This window comes from Trifolium pratense, linkage group LG3 (assembly GCF_020283565.1).
Source record: "Trifolium pratense cultivar HEN17-A07 linkage group LG3, ARS_RC_1.1, whole genome shotgun sequence".
Taxonomy (NCBI): domain Eukaryota; kingdom Viridiplantae; phylum Streptophyta; class Magnoliopsida; order Fabales; family Fabaceae; genus Trifolium; species Trifolium pratense.
The window spans coordinates 11,276,620-11,295,419 of NC_060061.1; the positions used below are offsets into that span (position 1 = coordinate 11,276,620).

General features: G+C 36.6%; 4 protein-coding genes across 6 annotated transcripts; 2 read left to right on the forward strand and 2 right to left on the reverse strand.

Moving 5' to 3' along the window:
• Window positions 1-1,694: 1,694 nt before the first annotated feature.
• On the forward strand, window positions 1,695-3,709 carry LOC123914233 (phloretin 4'-O-glucosyltransferase-like). The gene has a single exon (XM_045965303.1). The coding sequence runs from the start codon at window positions 2,035-2,037 to the stop codon at window positions 3,544-3,546; it is 1,512 nt and encodes a 503-aa protein (XP_045821259.1). The 5' UTR covers window positions 1,695-2,034; the 3' UTR covers window positions 3,547-3,709.
• Window positions 3,710-5,694: 1,985 nt separating this feature from the next.
• LOC123914580 lies at window positions 5,695-6,087 on the reverse strand. Its single transcript, XM_045965783.1, has one exon. The coding sequence runs from the start codon at window positions 6,085-6,087 to the stop codon at window positions 5,695-5,697; it is 393 nt and encodes a 130-aa protein (XP_045821739.1).
• Window positions 6,088-7,722: 1,635 nt separating this feature from the next.
• LOC123914581 (PKS-NRPS hybrid synthetase cheA-like) lies at window positions 7,723-11,268 on the reverse strand. The gene is made up of 3 exons (XM_045965784.1): window positions 11,012-11,268; window positions 8,862-10,681; window positions 7,723-8,757 (listed from the first exon to the last, which is right to left on the reverse strand). The coding sequence occupies exons 1-3, from the start codon at window positions 11,043-11,045 to the stop codon at window positions 7,723-7,725; spliced, it is 2,889 nt and encodes a 962-aa protein (XP_045821740.1). The 5' UTR covers window positions 11,046-11,268.
• Window positions 11,269-11,419: 151 nt separating this feature from the next.
• LOC123914234 lies at window positions 11,420-16,884 on the forward strand. Of its 3 annotated transcripts, none has more exons than XM_045965306.1 (9): window positions 11,420-12,340; window positions 12,494-12,584; window positions 12,700-13,211; window positions 13,505-13,607; window positions 13,694-14,634; window positions 14,776-14,878; window positions 14,987-15,639; window positions 16,370-16,468; window positions 16,550-16,884. In XM_045965306.1, exons 1-9 carry the CDS (start codon window positions 11,468-11,470, stop codon window positions 16,616-16,618), a joined length of 3,444 nt encoding a protein of 1,147 aa, XP_045821262.1. In that variant the 5' UTR covers window positions 11,420-11,467; the 3' UTR covers window positions 16,619-16,884. The 3 variants fall into 3 exon arrangements, with proteins under 3 accessions (XP_045821262.1, XP_045821263.1, XP_045821264.1); XM_045965307.1 differs by having other exon boundaries at window positions 13,706-14,634; XM_045965308.1 differs by having other exon boundaries at window positions 12,895-13,211; window positions 13,706-14,634.
• Window positions 16,885-18,800: the final 1,916 nt, after the last annotated feature.

Below are 18,800 nucleotides of genomic sequence, written 5' to 3' on the forward strand. Positions count from 1 at the left end.
AAAAGGTCCGGAAACATCTGTTTCTCACATTGGTTCTTTCCGTCAATTTTTTACAAAAAACGTTAGTTTTAGTTGACTTAATTGTGGATGTCATTAAGTGTAAGTGTTCCACCAAAAACCTTATTAATTTTCAAAATTTTAACAATTGGAATTTTTTATTATATTTGGAGTTAAAATTTAACGGAAATGACAAATATGACAAACATATATGTCTTTAAGGGACCAATACGGGCCTTTTTTTTTCTTCAAAGGACCAATCCGGACCTTTTTTTTCTTTAAGGGACCATTGTGAAACCTAAAATATTTTTAAGGGATCAATAGACTATTTAAGCCTTAAATTAATCATACATGGGACAAATTATACTACTGACTCATAATACTGATTAAATAAATTTATAGTTTTTTCAATTTTTATTAGCAAAGTGTAACTTCTAAAAATATCGGCGTAACGTGAAACAAATTGTTGGTGATGAAAAATTTAAATTAACTATTATACAGGAAACAAGGTATTTGGTTATGAAAAACGTATATTAACTATAATATACGGGGAAGATGTTGTTGTTGATGAAAAAATTATTAACTATTATATACAAAGAACAAATTGTTGTTGATGAAATTTTTTAATTAACTATTATATACGGGGAAGAAATTGTTGCTCATGAAAATTTTAAATGATTTGAGGACAAGTTTCTTGAAAATATTAGACACCAAGAACAAGTTGTTGCTCAAAACCTAAATGTGTCATTATTAGTTTGAATTTTGCCTCTACATTGTTCAGTACTTAGACAACTAGAATTTGGAATTCAATTCAAGTTTCGTGTCTTTAAAATATAAGTTGTAATGGATTGGTTGACAATGACATTTTAATCAACAATGTTGTGCTCATGTAAGTTTATTTTGATACCTACTTTAGGTTATGCAAGCAAATGTATGTTAAGAAAATGTTATCAATGTCTACTTAATTAAAATATGCTTTTTATCAAATTACTGTGTTAATGAAATAATTTCTTTATTAAATCTGATATCGAAAAGTGTGACTTAAAAAAAAATCGGCGTAACGTTACGACCCGTGCGATAGCACGGGTATATCGCTAGTTAAAAATAATTCTATTAAGTTGATGTTATTTTTATTTTCATGATTGAGATATCAATTCGATTAAAATGCATAAAATATAAATATGTAACTTGAATTGAACTAAAATCAAACATACACTATTTTAATTGAAGAAACGAAAATAGTCATAGTTTTTATTTTAAATTAAAAATTGTCAGCATTAAAAGCTAGTCAGAGTAGCACTCACCTAATTTTATACTGTAAAGTTGTTTTACTTTTACTACAATATATGTCCGTAGTCATTGGGTAAGACTAGTCGATTGGAAGAAAAACATTTTACTAGTATTTGTAAAAGTTATGTCAGTTATATGGTTTGTGACGTTTGAGATGACGAAAATTTGAACATTATGTGAAATACACTTCCTTATTTATTACTATAAGAAATCATATAATGTTTCAACCAAATCATTTGACAATTATGTTAACAATAATGTTTTTTCTTTTTTTGACAGACAACAATAATGTTTTATAAAAGTAATATTTTACGTGGTTTCATTGTTGTAACTTTCCAAAAGAACTTCATCGATGAGTCTTCCGGTTTAATCCAACTGATTTAATATTTTTTTGTATAGATATTTTTTTAAATAGATCAATTTACGAGACTGTGTACTATGTACTACAGTACAACTTCAATGGTTCCCTATGCGACCCATAACATTACTGAGTCTAGTTTGATTGGGACCGAATTTCCAGCGGTCGAGAAAAGTCTGCATTTACACAGTCAGGATGGGTGTGTGTATTAATGTTTTCAACATATCCCCATCAATCAACTGGGGTATAGTAATTAATTCGTCTGGATACGACACGAAGAAAAGTATGTGAATTTTGAATGGAAATTCGTCAATGCATTCGTCACAAATTCACAATAAAAAATATATCCTTTCCACACAAAATAATAAAAGAGTGCCTACCAAGAAAAAATGGATAAAGTTTTCTTGCATCCCACACAAGAAAAATTCGTATATATATGCACACACTCAAAACAAATTTGTATATATATCTTGCTCCACCACACTCCACCACCAACCACCATGTCGCACCACCATCGTATCCTTCTCATACCATACCCAGTACAAGGCCACATAAACCCCGCCTTCGAGTTCGCAAAACGACTCATCGCTTTAGGTGCACATGTCACTCTCTCCACCACCCTACACATGAACAACCGCATCACCAACAAACCCATCCTCCCTAACCTCTCTTATCTACCCTTTTCCGACGGCTATGATGACGGCTTTAAAGGCACAGGCAACGACGATTACTTACTCTACACGGCAGAGTTCAGACGTCGCGGCTCCGAGCATGTGGCCAATCTCATACTCTCTAACTCACAACAAGGTACTCCTTTCACTTGCTTAGTTCACTCCCTTCTCCTTCAATGGGCTGCCAAGACGGCACGTGAGTTTCACCTCCCAACGGCGTTGCTCTGGGTTCAACCAGCCACGGTTTTCGACATATTATATCACTACTTTCATGGATACTCTGAATCCATTAAGAACCTCTCAAGTTCAATTGAATTGCCAGGATTACCACTATTGCTTTCATCACGTGATATACCTTCGTTTCTATTGGATTCATCTCCAAGTATTTATGCTTTAATGTGTTCACTCTTTGAAGAACAATTTAACGAGCTTGATGTAGATATAGAAACAAACCCAACAACAATACTTGTTAATTCCTTTGAAAAATTGGAACCAGAGGCGTTGAGAGCCGTCGAAAAATTGACCATGATCTCAATTGGACCATTGATTTCTTATGAATTTTTGGACGGAAAAGATCCGTCCAAAGATAATTCATTTGGAGGTCAGACACACATCTTCCAACCTTCAAATGATTGTGTTGAATGGTTAGACACTAAGAAAGAGATGTCAGTTATTTATGTTTCGTTTGGTAGTTACTTTGTTTTGTCTAAGAGACAAACGGAGGAAATTGCACGTGCTTTGTTGGATTGTGGATTTCCGTTCTTGTGGATTCTTAGGGAGAAAGAAGGAGAGGAGGAAGGTTTGGATTGTAGAGAGGAGTTGGAAGAGAAGGGAAAGATAGTGAAATGGTGTTCTCAAATGGAGGTTCTTTCGCATCCTTCGTTGGGTTGTTTTTTGACACATTGTGGTTGGAATTCGACTTTAGAAAGTTTGGTATCCGGGATTCCTATGGTGGCGTTTCCTCAATGGACTGATCAAACGACTAATGCGAAGTTAATAGAAGATGTGTGGAAGATTGGGGTGAGGGTGGATGATAGAGTGAATGATGATGGAGTTGTGGTAGGTGATGAAATTAAAAGGTGTTTGGAAGTGGTGATGGGGAGTGGAGAGAAAGGAAAAGAATTGAGAGAAAATGCAAATAAATGGAAAGTGTTGGCTAGAGAAGCTGTGAAGGAAGGTGGGTCTTCAGAAAATAATCTAAGAGCTTTTTTGGATGGGGTTGCTTCATGATGATGATGTAGATGTATATGGCTCAAAAGGCATAGTTAAGGTGGACCACAATTTACTACAAGTTAGAATTGTTACCTGCAATGATGAAAATCCTTGTTGTTTTTGGTGAATAAAAATCATTGTTGTTTTATATGAGCTAATAGTAATAGTATTTTGGGTAAAATATATTTCGGGTCCCAATATTTTTGGGTAAATCATTGCGGTATTGGTGTCATATATTTTTTTACATTAACGGTGTTTGTGTCTGTGTCGCAGCGTCCGTGTTGGAGTTTGAGAAAATCGACGAACCGGCCGATTTATGTGCAAGTTTGATTTTTTTTTTTGGAAATAATTTTTTTTGTTGAAACGCTCATTTTTGTAGTAATTTTTTTTTGTGGTAACATGCATTGATTTTAAATGTCTAAAAATATAAGAAATTGTTAAAAGTAAGTTTCAAACCACTGAACACTCCATAAAAATTGAGACATATTACCACTGTACTAAGTTATTCAATTGTAAATATTTTTACTTTGTATTCTATATATTCTTGTATTATATTTTAAGTTTTCTCAGAAGTTTTTATTTGCTTCAAAAACACATTTGATTTTTTCTTATGGACTTTAGATTTTATTTATTGTTTTTTTTATGGACTTTATATTTTAATTATTATTTGCCTAATGATGATTCAATTGTTCAACTCTCATTTTAATTTATAATAACTAATGTTGTTGTGGTAAAAAAAATAATGAATCTAATTTATTATATTTACAATTAAAATATATATGTTATAATTTTTTTAATAAGATAAAAAAAATAGGTGCCTATCACCGATTCAATCCAATTTAATACATATAATTAGTTTTTTTTTAAGAAACTAAATTAGCCCACCCAAATTGGCATCAGAGAAAATCAAACTTGTCACATTATGACATTTTCAAATTTTTTAGGTGTCATGAATTTTTTTAGAGACTGAGTCATCCGGTTCGACCGATTTAATAACTATATAATTTTATTAAAGAAAAAAACCGGTTCATTCCACCAATTTGATTCGGTTTAGTCATGCGATTTGATCAGTGACCCAGTGGTTTAACCAATGAACCAGTAACCCGGCACTCTCATCGGTTTGATAAACGGTACGGTTTTTAAACTTAATAGTAATAATGAATTTTTAATGAAGCACATGTTAATAAATTCATTTTCTAACAAAAAAAATAATCATTTTAAAAATATTTTATTAACAGTCATATACTTAATTTTTTAAAGTTTTAAAATTTACTTTCTTTAATGCAATTTTTTTAATTGGAATCATCACAAGATGATTTCTCTCCCGACCCCCCTCATTTCTTTTATACCCCCTGAATTTCCTTTTTTACCCTTGGGGGGTACTGCGGTTTATAAAAACCGAAGTCTTTTGACATCTTGAAACATTTCGGTAACTGCGAACCGAACGTGTTGTTGACATCGTTCGGTAACTGAGAACCGAATGTAGGGTTGCCGGAACAAGCAGCTTGTAGTTTTTTATTTTTTGTTTTCGCTATGTTTTATTATTTGTTTTAACCTACCGTGTACAATGGAACAATTTGTCCGTATAATTTCGTTTTGCCTGGGATGTATGAACATGGATTTATATTGAATGCGGTTTCCATTTTAATTTGTTTTTTAATTGGATTTGGATTGGAATGTATGAATTTCATTTGAAATACGATTATATCCGAACAGGTGATTTCGCGTGGATATGATCCCACGGATGATACATAGTTTTAAGTCATTCGTTGGGAAAAGATATATTTCGGTAAAACTCTGCCGAAACAAACTAAAACAGTAAGCCAGAGAAAAGTTCGGTAGGATATTACCGAAATCTGGGTAATATTCGGGTTTCAGTTACCGAAATTACGAGTTCGGTAAAGTTTTGCCGAAATTACCTATTTCCAGTGAGCGAGTCAAAATTCCGGTACCTAAATACCGAAATCTGGGAAAAATTTGGTATGCTTTTACCGAAATAAAATTTGGTATTCAATCTCACCGAAATCTTTGAAATTACACCGACTAGTATTAATTATAACTTCAAGAAAATGAAACACACTTAGGCAAACTAAAAATCACAACAAAGATGAAAAGGAAAACACACTTAGGCAAATTAAAAAACAAAACGATAACAACACGGTCGCATCACTTAGTTTGCCTATTTGGGTCTTCCGGCCCAACAAGACAAGCAAGGATGGCTTCAACTGATCTTGTCAGTGTCGCATCTAGCTCGATAGGCCCCGTGGAGGAGTACTGCTCGAAGATTGAAAACATAGTTTCAACATCATCATTGTTTTCAACAGCCATACGAGTGAAAGCAACGCGTCCGTCAGAACCAATTGATGGCTTTCGATACAGGAGATTTGATACCGTTCTATTGTCGTTCGGGTTGTTGACGGTGCGATTCAGTTGGTACAGCTGCTGTTTCAGACCTTCGAACGTTTCACCGTCATTGATTCGAAACAAATGCGGTTTTCCATCGCCGAAGTAAACTGCCGCAAGAGTAGATCTCATTCGTTGTGTGAGTGAGACATCCATTTTCCCGTTATTTTTTTTCTGTCAAGTGTTGAATTCAACAAAACACGTGAATTTAAAGATGGGTTTGGTGCACATTATGGCGGTAGGTGAGCGTTAATGAGGTGGATTGGTAGTTAGCGGAGTTAGGTGGGCTTAAATGCGGTAGGTGGGTGTTGATTCGTTTGGCGAGCGTTTAGAAAATTTAGATGGAGCATAAAAAACGTGCAACATAAAAGCATTCATTAATTAAAAGGTCAACATCAACATAACTGAAAAATCAGCGAAAACGTAAACGAAAATGCAACGACAACATAACTGAGAATTCAACAACATGAGTAACCAAATTTCAGTTTGTAACTACTAAGGTAGCATACAAACGTGGATACTTCGGATCAACTTCTACCCCATTGAACATGTCGTTCACATCGTCATCATTTTTCAACTCCTTCCACTCGTATTTTCGCGGTTGCTCATCATATCCACCGACATTATCACTGGCCAGATCGATTGTCGATTCGTAATACGCAATTTTTTCTATTTTGATTTGTCTGCCGTATTTGAAGCGATACATGACTTCGATCTGGCGTTTAAGAGCTTGAATAGTCGTCAAATTGTTCGACAGGTCAACGCAGAACAACTCGTCGTTACCGCGAAACTTAACTGAAAATGCATGAGATGTCGCCCTATTGTTATTAACAGACCGATTTGAAGCACTCATGTTGCGAAATTGTTCAAACGTGTTTTTCACAACTATACACATACCGCGGTTTTATACTACATTCAATCTAATTACGGCCACACAATTTCGTCGGTGTAATTTTAACCACAACTAAATGTCGGTGTAATCTTGACCACAAAAAAAAAATAAAAATAAAAATTGTCGGTCCAATCTCGACCACAAAAAGTGTCGGTGTAATATCAAATATAAATTATTTGACGGGTTCGTATCGATTAAGTTATTTATATGATTTTTAACAAGTTTTTAGGCATATGCTTACATCTTTTCTACCCCCCAGTTTTCTTTTATACCCCCAGTAAACAGTTGAAAATTTAAACACATTTCGGTTCGCATTCCCCGAAGTTTATGTGTTCGGTTAATATTCACCGAAGTTTACTATCATACCCCCTTATTTCGGTACCAATCTACCGAAAATTTCAGTGGTTCACTGGAATTTGTACGATTCGGCAGATGCTTACCGAAATGTCGGTTCGGTAACTATTTGCCGGAATGACAACATACTTCGGTACCAATCTACCGAAAATTTCGTTTGTTCACTGGAAATAGGCTGGTTCGGCAGATATTTACCGAAATCTGGGTAAATTCCGGTACCTAGTTACCGAAATATATTTTCATGACAACCAATGATATTGTAACTCACGACCTTCCATGGAATGACATCCACGCGAAATCCATTGTTAATGCTGTTCATCCAGACACATTTATATTGGAAAAATTATTCATACAATTACACAACATCAAAATTACTTCAACCAATATCATTATATTGACACAACCAATTACACAACACCAAATCACTTCAATATATTTCATTACAAAATGGATGTCATTACATCTCGATTCATATCATTACAAAATGGATGTTCTTTACATCAAAATATATAACAACGTAAAATACATTAAAATAGGCCAAATGATCAGTCAATCACCAATGGAGTTTCTCTACTGCCTGCACCAACTAGTTGGATGGGGACAACGTTCTCGGTGCTCATCATCTCCTCGAACCTATGTTGCGCAGCTATGAATGAATCTTCCCAACCCAAACTTTGTTTAGCACAATATTGCTTCCACGACTTGTTTGATTTGGGTATCGGACACCCAACTTTAAGCTTTACCAAAACATAGTGATCCGGTAACGCGCCAAGGCAAATAACCCTTGAAGACGGGTTTGGTGACGGAATGGAACGCAATGGGAAAAAAGTTTCACAAGGCCCGTTTTGAAGTATGGAGAGCTGAACAACTACTCTATCCAATATGGTGGCCACGATATGTCCCATATCCGGCAACGTGAACCATTTATCCATCGGTGCAACACTATTCCTAATACTAGTACGTTGCCTCGTCCTCGGGGGTGGGAGTAGTGCATCACAGATATATTGGTAACGCTCCTCGCAACCAAATATAGCAACATACATATCCTTATTCAATCGCAACTCCCTGCTCATGTTGCACCGTATCAGTTCAAAATCATCTTCGTTGCCTCTCTGAGCCAATGCAACGGCACGGTAACCACAATAGCCGTCGCCGTCCACGTTGATGATATCTTCAATGAAGGGATGCATGAATTTTGGCATGTGGTTAATTCCAAAAATTTGAGATGATGAGGTTAGTGGCAATGGGTTGGACACAGTGAGCGGAGCTTCAGACACCGTAGGCATAGGGTTTGATGCGGTAGGTTGTGATGATGATGGCCTTGAGTGGGACGGAATTGACGGAGACGGCTTTGACGATTGCGACGCTTGTGTCTCTGTGAAATATTCTTCAACATGCTCCCATCGAGACTTATCTCTGCTGGTGGATCTTGTTCCACGGACCACCTTTTTCTTTTTAGCCCCTTTTGATTTTACATTTGTGGTCGGAGGCTCCACATCGGTGGTTGTAGGATACGCAATCTTGCGGAGTTGATCTCGGATCTCATTTTTCATGCTTACATCAGCTGTCCTCAATCGTTCCTAAAACAAAAAAAAAAAAAAATATGCCATTAAAAATTAAAAACCAACGCATAATGATCGTAAAATCGTAAAATAAGTGTATTATGCCTTTAATAAACACGCACCTGAATTGCTTGCCACTCTGCCGTGCACGCATAATCGTCCTCGACGTCGCCACCAACTTCTTCATCTTGGAAACAAATTATCTTCCAATGTTTGTAAACCTCATCGAGTCTAATAGGCCTATTGTGGTGCAGTTTCTTGGCAATCAAACACGCACATGGCAGCCCGTAATTAGTCCTCATCAGACAACCACACTTCATGCTATCCATACCAGTAGACTCGACTCTTTTTGATTCAGTGTGGATGTATCTCATTGCACGTCTAGAGACTTTAAACATCAAAGTCGAGTAAAGTGTTTTCTTCCGGTATGTGTGTCCATACACAGACATGTTCTGGCCAAATTCAGTTTGCACTTGGGTGAATTGATTGCCTAACATTCTGTGAATCGATTCCCAACCCTTCACCAAATCACCGAGACCGTCGGTCAAGTAACTTTTCAAAACACCGTGTGCGCTTTCGGCTCTATTTGTCGTATGGTTGCCCATGTGCATATACTTGTCCACCCATGCACTCACGAGCTTCTCTTTGTCAGTGTCCAAAATTGTCTCTTCAACGTACCGAACAAATTTTGGCCACCTCTCACATAACTTCCTAAAAGCCATAACATTTTCAGTATACTCAGCCTCAGTAGACGAATCTAACACATCCTCGAACGCCAAACAGACTCTTTCCCTCATGTCCGCCGCCTTGACCTTTTCCCCATCCCTCACCTTGACCAGCTCGGCTGCCTTGGTCCTCACATTCTTCTTAACATGGAACCGACAAACCAACGCCGCCGCTTCTGGAAACACAGCCGGAATAGCATTCATCAAAGCTAAATCTCGATCCGTCAAGATAACCTTCGGCAAATTTGTCTCACGCCTTAACAAACAACGTAGTTGTTGCAGAGCCCATATAAAGTTGTCTTCCTTTTCGTTACTGAGCCAGGCAAAAGCAACGTTGAATGTCTTCTCGGTCGAAGTGTATCCGACTATCTCAAACAGCGGCATTTTGTACTTGCTGGTTTTGTATGTGGAGTCCATCATCAGCACAGTATGAAAAGAGTTCAATAAAGTTATGGACCTCGGATGTGCAAAGAATATATCTTGAAGATGTTCTACTCCATCTTCAACAACCGTCCGATACTTGTAGTAGTACTTGTTATCATCAAGCTTCTTACATAAGTGTTGCATCTCAGTCATGGACGCCCTCATTTTAACTCTGTACCTATGACGAGCGTTGTACACTTGCTTTGCAGAGGTCTTGTTTTCCGGATCTCTCTCCTTTAATGTGGACAATATGTTTTTTGGAGCGACCGCATTCCTTGTCATCTCGTCCATAAATTCCTTCTCTTGCGGTTTCAAACGCCCCGCCACGAGATGCCCTTCAAGCCCTTTGTCCAACTCGTGGTTATGCATACCGTTGACAACAGTCAAACGCCATAGTTTTGTTGCCTTGTTGTAATACCCACGGAGTCGGAAAGGACATTCGCATTTTCTTGTTCCGGAGGTATCGGATTTCAACTTCTTCTTGGCTGGAACATACTTCCCACTACGTTCACACTCTAACACCAATTGAGCCTTTCTCTTCTCGCCCGAATCGGATCGCCTAACTATAATTGCGAACCTTAAACTTTGCGACACGCTTCGAGCCCATTTGATCAACTCATCTCTGTCGTTCTCTTCCCTATCAGTCGCAAAATGAGACGACGTGTCAATTTCTATCGGCTGCGGCACATTAGGAGGACTTCTTGGTTGACCAGATGGAACAATGGCCGTTGCAAAAAGGCCAAGCACAACAGGTCGCCTAACTTCGACAACTTCGTTAATTTCGCCTTCCGTAACTACAGCATACGCAAATGAAAAAACAATCAATCAACCACACATAATATTTACAATCCTATTACAACACTAATTAAACACATAAGACACACTATGAAGTCAATATGAAGCCAAAATAAAGCCAAGTCAATATGAAGTACAGTTTATAAGTCAATATGAAGTCAAGTCAAGCCAAGCCTAAGCCTAACGCAGAGGATCAACATTTCGGTTCGTATAAACCGAAGGTCACATAACTTGACTTCGGTTTATATTACCCGAAGGGTTACTGTCAGAACACCTGCGAAAACAGAGCCTATGAACGCAAGAAAAAACGAATTTAAATCGGTGGTTACCTGAGTTTTGTGCTTTGGTGCGTCTTGAATCCATTAGATGATGCTTCAATCTTGATTTCAAGCCTCAAATGCGTCAAAAATCGATCTTCTTTCCGTAACCTTTTTAAATTCTCGTTTTGTGAATAATAAGAAGTGACAGCAGAATATTTATATACAGAAACACTTCGGTTAACGTTCACCGAAGTCTGTCAGCGATCGGGTTATATTAACCGAAGTCCTACTCCTGCGGTTTCTAAAAACCGAAGTCGTTTGGCAAAAATTTTTTATACCGCAAGGGGCAAAATGAGATTTTCGGGGGGTATAAAAGAATTGGGGGGGTCGGGAGAGAAAACATCTCATCACAATTCACAACACGCATAATTTTCCCGCCAACACAACCCTTTGCTCCCGCCATCACATATATCTATAATAAATAAGGCGCCAAATTTCACACTCTTCGAGAGCAAAGCAGCAGCCATGGACGCGATCCGAAATTCCCGCAAACGGAACCACCGTTCTCCACCACCGTCTTCTACTCTCACCCGCAGCAGAACACAGCTCCTTTTACACCGTAACCGCTCCGGTCCGATCCGCTCCGATCCTGTTCCGATTCAAGAAAAACACTATCCCGTTCCTGTTCCTTTTGTTGGAAATGTTGCAACTCAAAGGTTTTCCGATTTGTATATTTGCAAGGAATATTGCGAATCGGATTCGGATGACAATGTTCTTGTTAAGGATCTTCGCAAGAAAGCCAAACATGGTGACGGTGATCTTGCATGCGCTAAGACGAAGGACCTTCGTGCAAGGCGAGTTTATTCTCCGCTGTCCAGTGCTGGTGCTTCTTCAGGTGTAATTGGAAGCGCGCTGTCCAATGTGAGTGCGGTTGATTCCGATGAGGAAACAGCCAAATTAGGGTTTGGATCGGAGTCAAGTACACAAAACGTTGTGATTGAACCGACTGAGGTTCCTGAATTAGGGTTTGGATCGCATTCAAGTGGTAAAAATGGCAATGCCCGTGTCATTGATGGGAAGATCCAACCGGCTGAGATTACTGATTTGGGGCTTTCTTGTGAGCCTCAGAATTTTGATCGGGGAAACATTGAATCGTCTTATGAAAGTCCAAAATTGCAAGTTCACGTGCAAAATGGTGGGGGAAATGGTGGTGATTGTTCAGAGAAAATCGATGATTTGGGTGAAGAACATGTATTAACAACACCACCTGATGCTGTGATTTGCAGTAATATAGAAGTTAACACAGATGCGAGGAAAACAGAAGAGACTCTTCTTACTGAGGGCTTTTCGGGTACTAAAGATGGCCTGAGAAATAGTTCCATTCTCAAGAGCAAATCTGTAAGGGCCTGTAATGCTTTCAAATTTTATTTTCCTCATAGTTTATGATTTAGTTAGACAATTTTGTTCAAAATACTTTTAAGTTTTAACTATGAAATTTTCTGTCTATGGTTTCCCAATATGTGCCGCTAGTTGATTGGAATCTTGATGCAGGTACTCAAACCACGTTTACCAGGGAGATTGTTCAAAGCCCCGGGTTCAGTCAATTACAGAAGGCTAATGAATATTATGGGAGCTGATTTCGGTAAGTGTTTTATGCAGAAAATCTTTTATTATTTATTGGTTGCATAGTGTAGATGAGGGTTTAGTTTGATATGTGCGAATGTGCGATAGAAGTAACTGTGTTCATAAATTTTTAGGTATACCAAAATTGAGTGGACAAGGATTGAAACTTCCTTTGTCATCTGATAATCATGAAGGTTCTAAACCTGAAACTGTGACTGATAGTTGTATCATGCGTGATACTGAGGAAGTGAATGACGAGTGTTTATCTATGCCATCTGTGGATTTGAATGATAAATGTTCGAGTGAATCAAAGGTGGATCCAACTGCAGGTTTTTGTGGTGCTAGAGATGTTGGAAATGCTTTGGACCATGGTGACTATAAGCAAGGTTCTATCAATGGGAACAATCTCGATTGTGATAAGGCTACTAATCAGAACAGTGACTCAGAGCAGCTTGATGTTTTGAATGAAGGTTGTACAGCAATGGCTCATGACAATATAGTGCTCAGTGTAGACCAAATGCAGATTATGCCCAAGGATGCGTGTCACGTCAAACCTATGGATTTGACCAAGAGCACTCAGGAAAATGCTATTGAAGCTTTATGCCCCAAAGCCGACACGAGGAATGAACCTCTTAAGAGTAAATATGTAAGAATTTGTCATATTTTCAAATCATTGTTTTCTACCAATAAAGGTTTAGACATTTTGTTGACATCTTTGCTAAATTATATTTATAGATGTGCTACCGAATACAATTTGGTCAGACTCTAGTCTTGGCTGTCAATTTTTTAGGGGTGTTGAGATGTTTAACCTTTCATTGTAGTGACCAGTAAACTTTCTAATTAATACCTTCCGTGTTTATAGTTTATGATATATACATATATATGTTTTACATTTGTTGTTAATTTAGATATATCATGTAACCTGGGATGTCTGTGCAGGTGAATAGACCATATTTGCATGGGAAGCTGATCAAAACCCCAGGTTCAGTCAACTATAAAAGATTGCTTCCATATTTGAAGAATCTTACCAAAGATGACTCTGGTAACCACCGTGTTTTCAGTCCCTTATGCAATATAAATTATATTATATATTAGATGTTGGTTAGATATCAACAATAAAGGTGCTAGCTGATTTTACAGGTACATCAAAATTTGGTGATCAGACTCATCATAACAAAGATGGGGCGAATTTGTATGCACAGGAATTCCAACTTCCTTTGCCTTCTCAAAGTGAAGAAGCTTCTATGAACAGAAAAATGTCGGTTTGTGACCTTGTCCAGGACAGAGCTGACTCTAATGCTTTGGAAAATGACATCTTAGTCAATCCTGCTAATATGTCATCTCATGGCAACCGGCCAAAATTGACATCTTCCCAAGACTTCACTGAATTGCCAATGCAATTGGATGCAAAAGAAATGGTACATGAGTGTTTATCTGGACCATCTGTTCAGGTACATTCTGAGAAAGCTGAGATCAGTTCCAAAGATGAATGCTTGAGTGAATCAATGATCGATCCTTGTTCAGTAATGATGGATTTTCACTGTGCTAAGACTGTCCCAGATGGTGGCTTTAACCAAGTACACAACACAATATCTAGACAAAACTCTAGTGAGCCACCACCCAAAGACCAAAATTTGCTTAATATTAATGATGATATCCCCAACATTTCTTTCAAGCATCATTCGAGCAACGAAAAAGGATTCACTGTTGATTATGATGAAAGAGAACAATTTGTGAATCTGGAGGAGCATGAATCTGTTAGTAGATGCCCTCCTAAAGGTCAGAGTCTATGTCAATTGGATCCTAATATGCTAGACACGAAGGAGAGTGAAACAAGCGGCCATGCAATCAGCAAAAGTGATGATGCAGTGGTTTTAAGTCATGTCAGCATCTCAAATGAAAAACCTAGACCAGAGTTGCCAGAGATTGCAGCACATGGTGGTGATAAAGCAGGAAGTCTTCTGAATGGCCTAGTTTATGGTTCAAAGATGCCTTCAAAAGGAAGCAATAAAAAAAATGCTAGTTTTTCTGGTGAGATTGAAAATGGATCTCAATCCAAGACAACACAGGTCAGGACCATTTTTTTATATCTCCAAAATACCTACATTCTTTTTATGACTTCTCCCACTTTCTCATTGATTACAATAATACTTTTTTCCCTTGTGTTAATTTTTTCTTGGAAATATATTTGATGAAGTGATTTTTACCAGGTTCTAAATCGCTGTCCACGGATGAAGTTATTTAAACATACTGGATCTTTCAACTACAAAAGATTGCTTCCGATTTTGTTGGAAACTGTTGAGTCTAATTCCTGTAAGTATCGGTTCTTATTCTAACGGAAGATATCATTCAGTTTTGTAATTCTTTTCACTTCTTTTAATCTGCATTGGTTGTTTAAAACTAAACTTATACTACTCTTAGGTGCTTCAAATAATGATCATCACTCAAAAGTTCAGAAGCTTTTGGATCACAGACCACTTCCAATTTCAGATGGTTGTGTTTCTATGGACGATAGTACAGGCAATTCTGGTGCTCAGCAAGAAACAGAGTTACAAGCTTGTGATTTAAATATCGATAGTTCAAGCCCAATATCTCAATTACAAGATAAACAGATTATATTAAATGGACTGTACCAGCTGGAGAACTCCGTTGGTTCACCAATTTCTGTTCATAGAGATTTACTAGTCACACCTTCAGGACCTATAACTGATGAAGTTATAACTAGAGAAGAAGAGGCTACACCTGTCTTGTCTACTGAGGAGAAATCACCTGAAACACTTGGGTGTTTGTCCAAACTGAAAGTCACAGATCAATTTAGATCCCCTGCTGCTGATTTCCGGAAAGGAATTTTGAGAAGAAACCCAAGAGGATGCAGAGGGCTTTGCACATGTTTGAATTGTGCTTCTTTTCGCCTTCATGCAGAAAGAGCATTTGAATTTTCTAGAAATCAGTTGCTAGATGCCGAAGAGGTTGCCCAAGACCTTATGAAGGAAGTATCCCATCTCAGAAACATGTTAGAAAGTTATACTGATAGTGATAGTGTCAATGATACTCCTATTTTTAATGGAAGTCAGGTGAGTGTCACATGATCTTTGACTTGTCTCTAATGTTTTGCATGGAGATTGACATGACTAGTACATTAACATCATTCATTTTCTGTTATTTCTAATATGATCATTTTATCATTCTGTAAATTGCTACTTTTCTTATCATCTGCTAGTGATGTTTATTATGCGAAGCTTTTGACGACTCTCAATTTCGATAATTATTTCTCAAATAAGTTTGGTCAACTCTATAATTATCTTCTGCAATGCTGTTTACTGTTATTTAATTTCACAATTGTCTATTTTTCTCTCTTATGATAGAAAAATGAGTACACACACCATCTTATCAAACATTGTGAAAAATCATCAAGAGAGATTGGATATGAATTTATTTTCTCAGATGAAATGTTGACTCCAGGCCTTTCATTTCTGACAAGTTTATAACCATTTAGAAATAAAACCTCAAGCAAATTCTGGCCGTATTCTAGTATGAGGGCACCTTTGTAGTGAGAAATTCAAAGTAACTTTGCCATTTTTTTAATTGCATTTGAACTTATGAGATTGTAGTTTCATTGTCATTATTGGACTGCTTTTGAATTGTTCCTAAGATTTTCAAGACTTAATCTGTTTCATCACCTGTGTAACTAAATAGATTCAACCATTTTCCACATCTTTATATGCAACTTAGTGATAATGTAGTATAAAAATAAGAGGAAAGTACTAATCAATCTAGGACATTTTTTATTCTGTATGTTTTCAGGTGAAAGAAGCCTGCAGGAAAGCATTTGAAACCGAACAACTTGCAAAGGACCGTCTTAGCCAGATGAATGATGATCTTAACATACATTGCAGAACACCGGTATGTGCATAGTTAGGTATTAATTCCCAAAATTGGTTTCTCCAAATAAACCAATAGTTTATTTAAGCTTGTTTTGTGCAGAATCTGCAGCGACCAAGTGTCAAATTTTCAGATCATGTCAAGGAAAAAATTATTCAATCAGACAGATAAAAATGACTAGTTGCATCTTTACACTACCTATCATCAGCACAGAAATTTGTTTGTAGGATTGGAACAAATATCAGGTTAGTGTTGGAAAACCAAATAATGGGCAAGTATCTTGTTACTTGATATTTCTAGTAGTAGGAGGAAAAAGTGATGGAAATTAAGAAGAACCTTATAGAGATTTGTTTAGTTGGTTTGCTGTAGATATATATATTTTTTTTTACAGAGTTGCAATATTTAAACTGCTTCAAGAAAATTTGACTTGTTTGTTTTGCTGGTTGTCAATGAATGGATACTTGGACCTAAATTACCTAGTACACCCTTTTGATTTCTGGTTACACCCCTCTGACACAATTCGGCCAATATGAGTTCACCTGGTACTAGCAGCTTTAACTAACTCTAATTTTTGTCAAAAAAAAAAAACTCTAATTTTCAAAATGTCTGTCACATTTATTTTCGAAAACAATTTTTCATTTTCCAATCTTTGACTTCACCACTACCTTTCTCACACCATATCCAAATGTAAACAAAGTTGCACAAGATCCTTCATTAGCATTTCATTACATAGGTAAGTGTTCTTTTGAATGATTTGTTGTGTTTTATTTTTTCCTCATGAGAATTGTACTTGAACTTAATTCAAGTATGTTTGCGTTAATTCATGTGTAATATATATTTTTTCCTCATAAGGATAACTCAGCTCAGTTTATGCAAACTCAATTCATGAACTACATGTAGATTCTAAGTTTGAGGGATACACGTCTGTGTAAAACTTAAGGATAAAAATAACCTATGTTTACAATTTTAAATAGTGTAACACCCAATTCAAATTTTGAATTTTGAACTAAATTGTGTTTGTTCTAATTTTAAATACCAACTTGATCATTGATTCATTAGACAACATTAGCTCATAGCATGACTACGAGTCTATGATGGATCACGGGCTACTTCGTCCAAAACTAAAGTATATTTCTTTCTTTGACCTGTATTTTTTTGTTGTTGATACAATCATTTACTATGAGTCTCTACTATTCTGGGTTGCATGCATGTTGATGTTGGTATAGAGTAGTATACGATATTTTTTAGCATACAGTAAGTGGAATGAGATTGATGTTCAGTTTTCCTTACAAGTCGTTGTTTGGTCAAATCCATGCGACGGTCACGGGAAAGAAAAAGATGAATACATGCCATCAGATTAGATTTATATCATTGTCAAAAAAAAAAAAATAGATTTACTTGATTAAATAAATAAAATATGAACGTGTAAACCACTATTACTAAAACAGATTAAGACAAATGATGTTGACTTTTGGAAGACTTTTGTCACGTTTCTTGAACCTCTCACGGATCTTGTTTTCCTATGTTTATTATGTGCTGCCCATGGGTCTCTGTCTTGATAACAGTATGCTGCTAGTGGATTGGTGACTGCTTCTACTTCTACAACTGCCAAAATCTAGTGATTATTCATAGAGAATTTATTTCTGCGTCCTGCATAAGTATTTGCGCCTTACAAATTTTTTAAAATATTGGGTCTTGTTAACATGTGCCCTTAGAGCACATGTTAAGATATATCAAAATAGAAATTCATCATTTAATGATACAAGAAATTTAATGCTTCAAAAGTCAAAATGCACAAATTAGCATTTAATAATTTCTATTTTTGCTTCCTTAACATGTGCCTTAAGGGCACAAGTTAACATTCTCCTAAAATATTTCATTCGTTACTTAAGTTGCAAATTCAATTCACTTTGAATAATGACAGTTTTGTTTTTATCTCAACTCTAACGTTTGCACCTGTCATGCTCCCATATTGTTGCGTTTGAGAAGAGAATATAGGAGTATACAAATTGAACTAGTGCAACCAATAGAGGCCACCCATTTGAATTGATTTTGAAATGTTCCCATTTTTAATCATCTGATTTTCTTCTATTGAAACTTTGAAAGCACACCCTCTGACTGAGTTTGTATTAACAAAACTTGTACAGTACCATTCAGTTTATCACCTAGTCTCCTTTTCCTGCTAAAATGATAACTAACTTGATGACAATGAAGGTTGATCCAATCGGTAAATGTTCAACTCATGTCTCCGAATGACCTAGATTTGAATCCTAACGTTGATGTGAAATTTCGTTGATAGGTAATGTAATATACAAGTAGCTTTATAAGTGTTCTTTGATCTTTAGAATTTTTT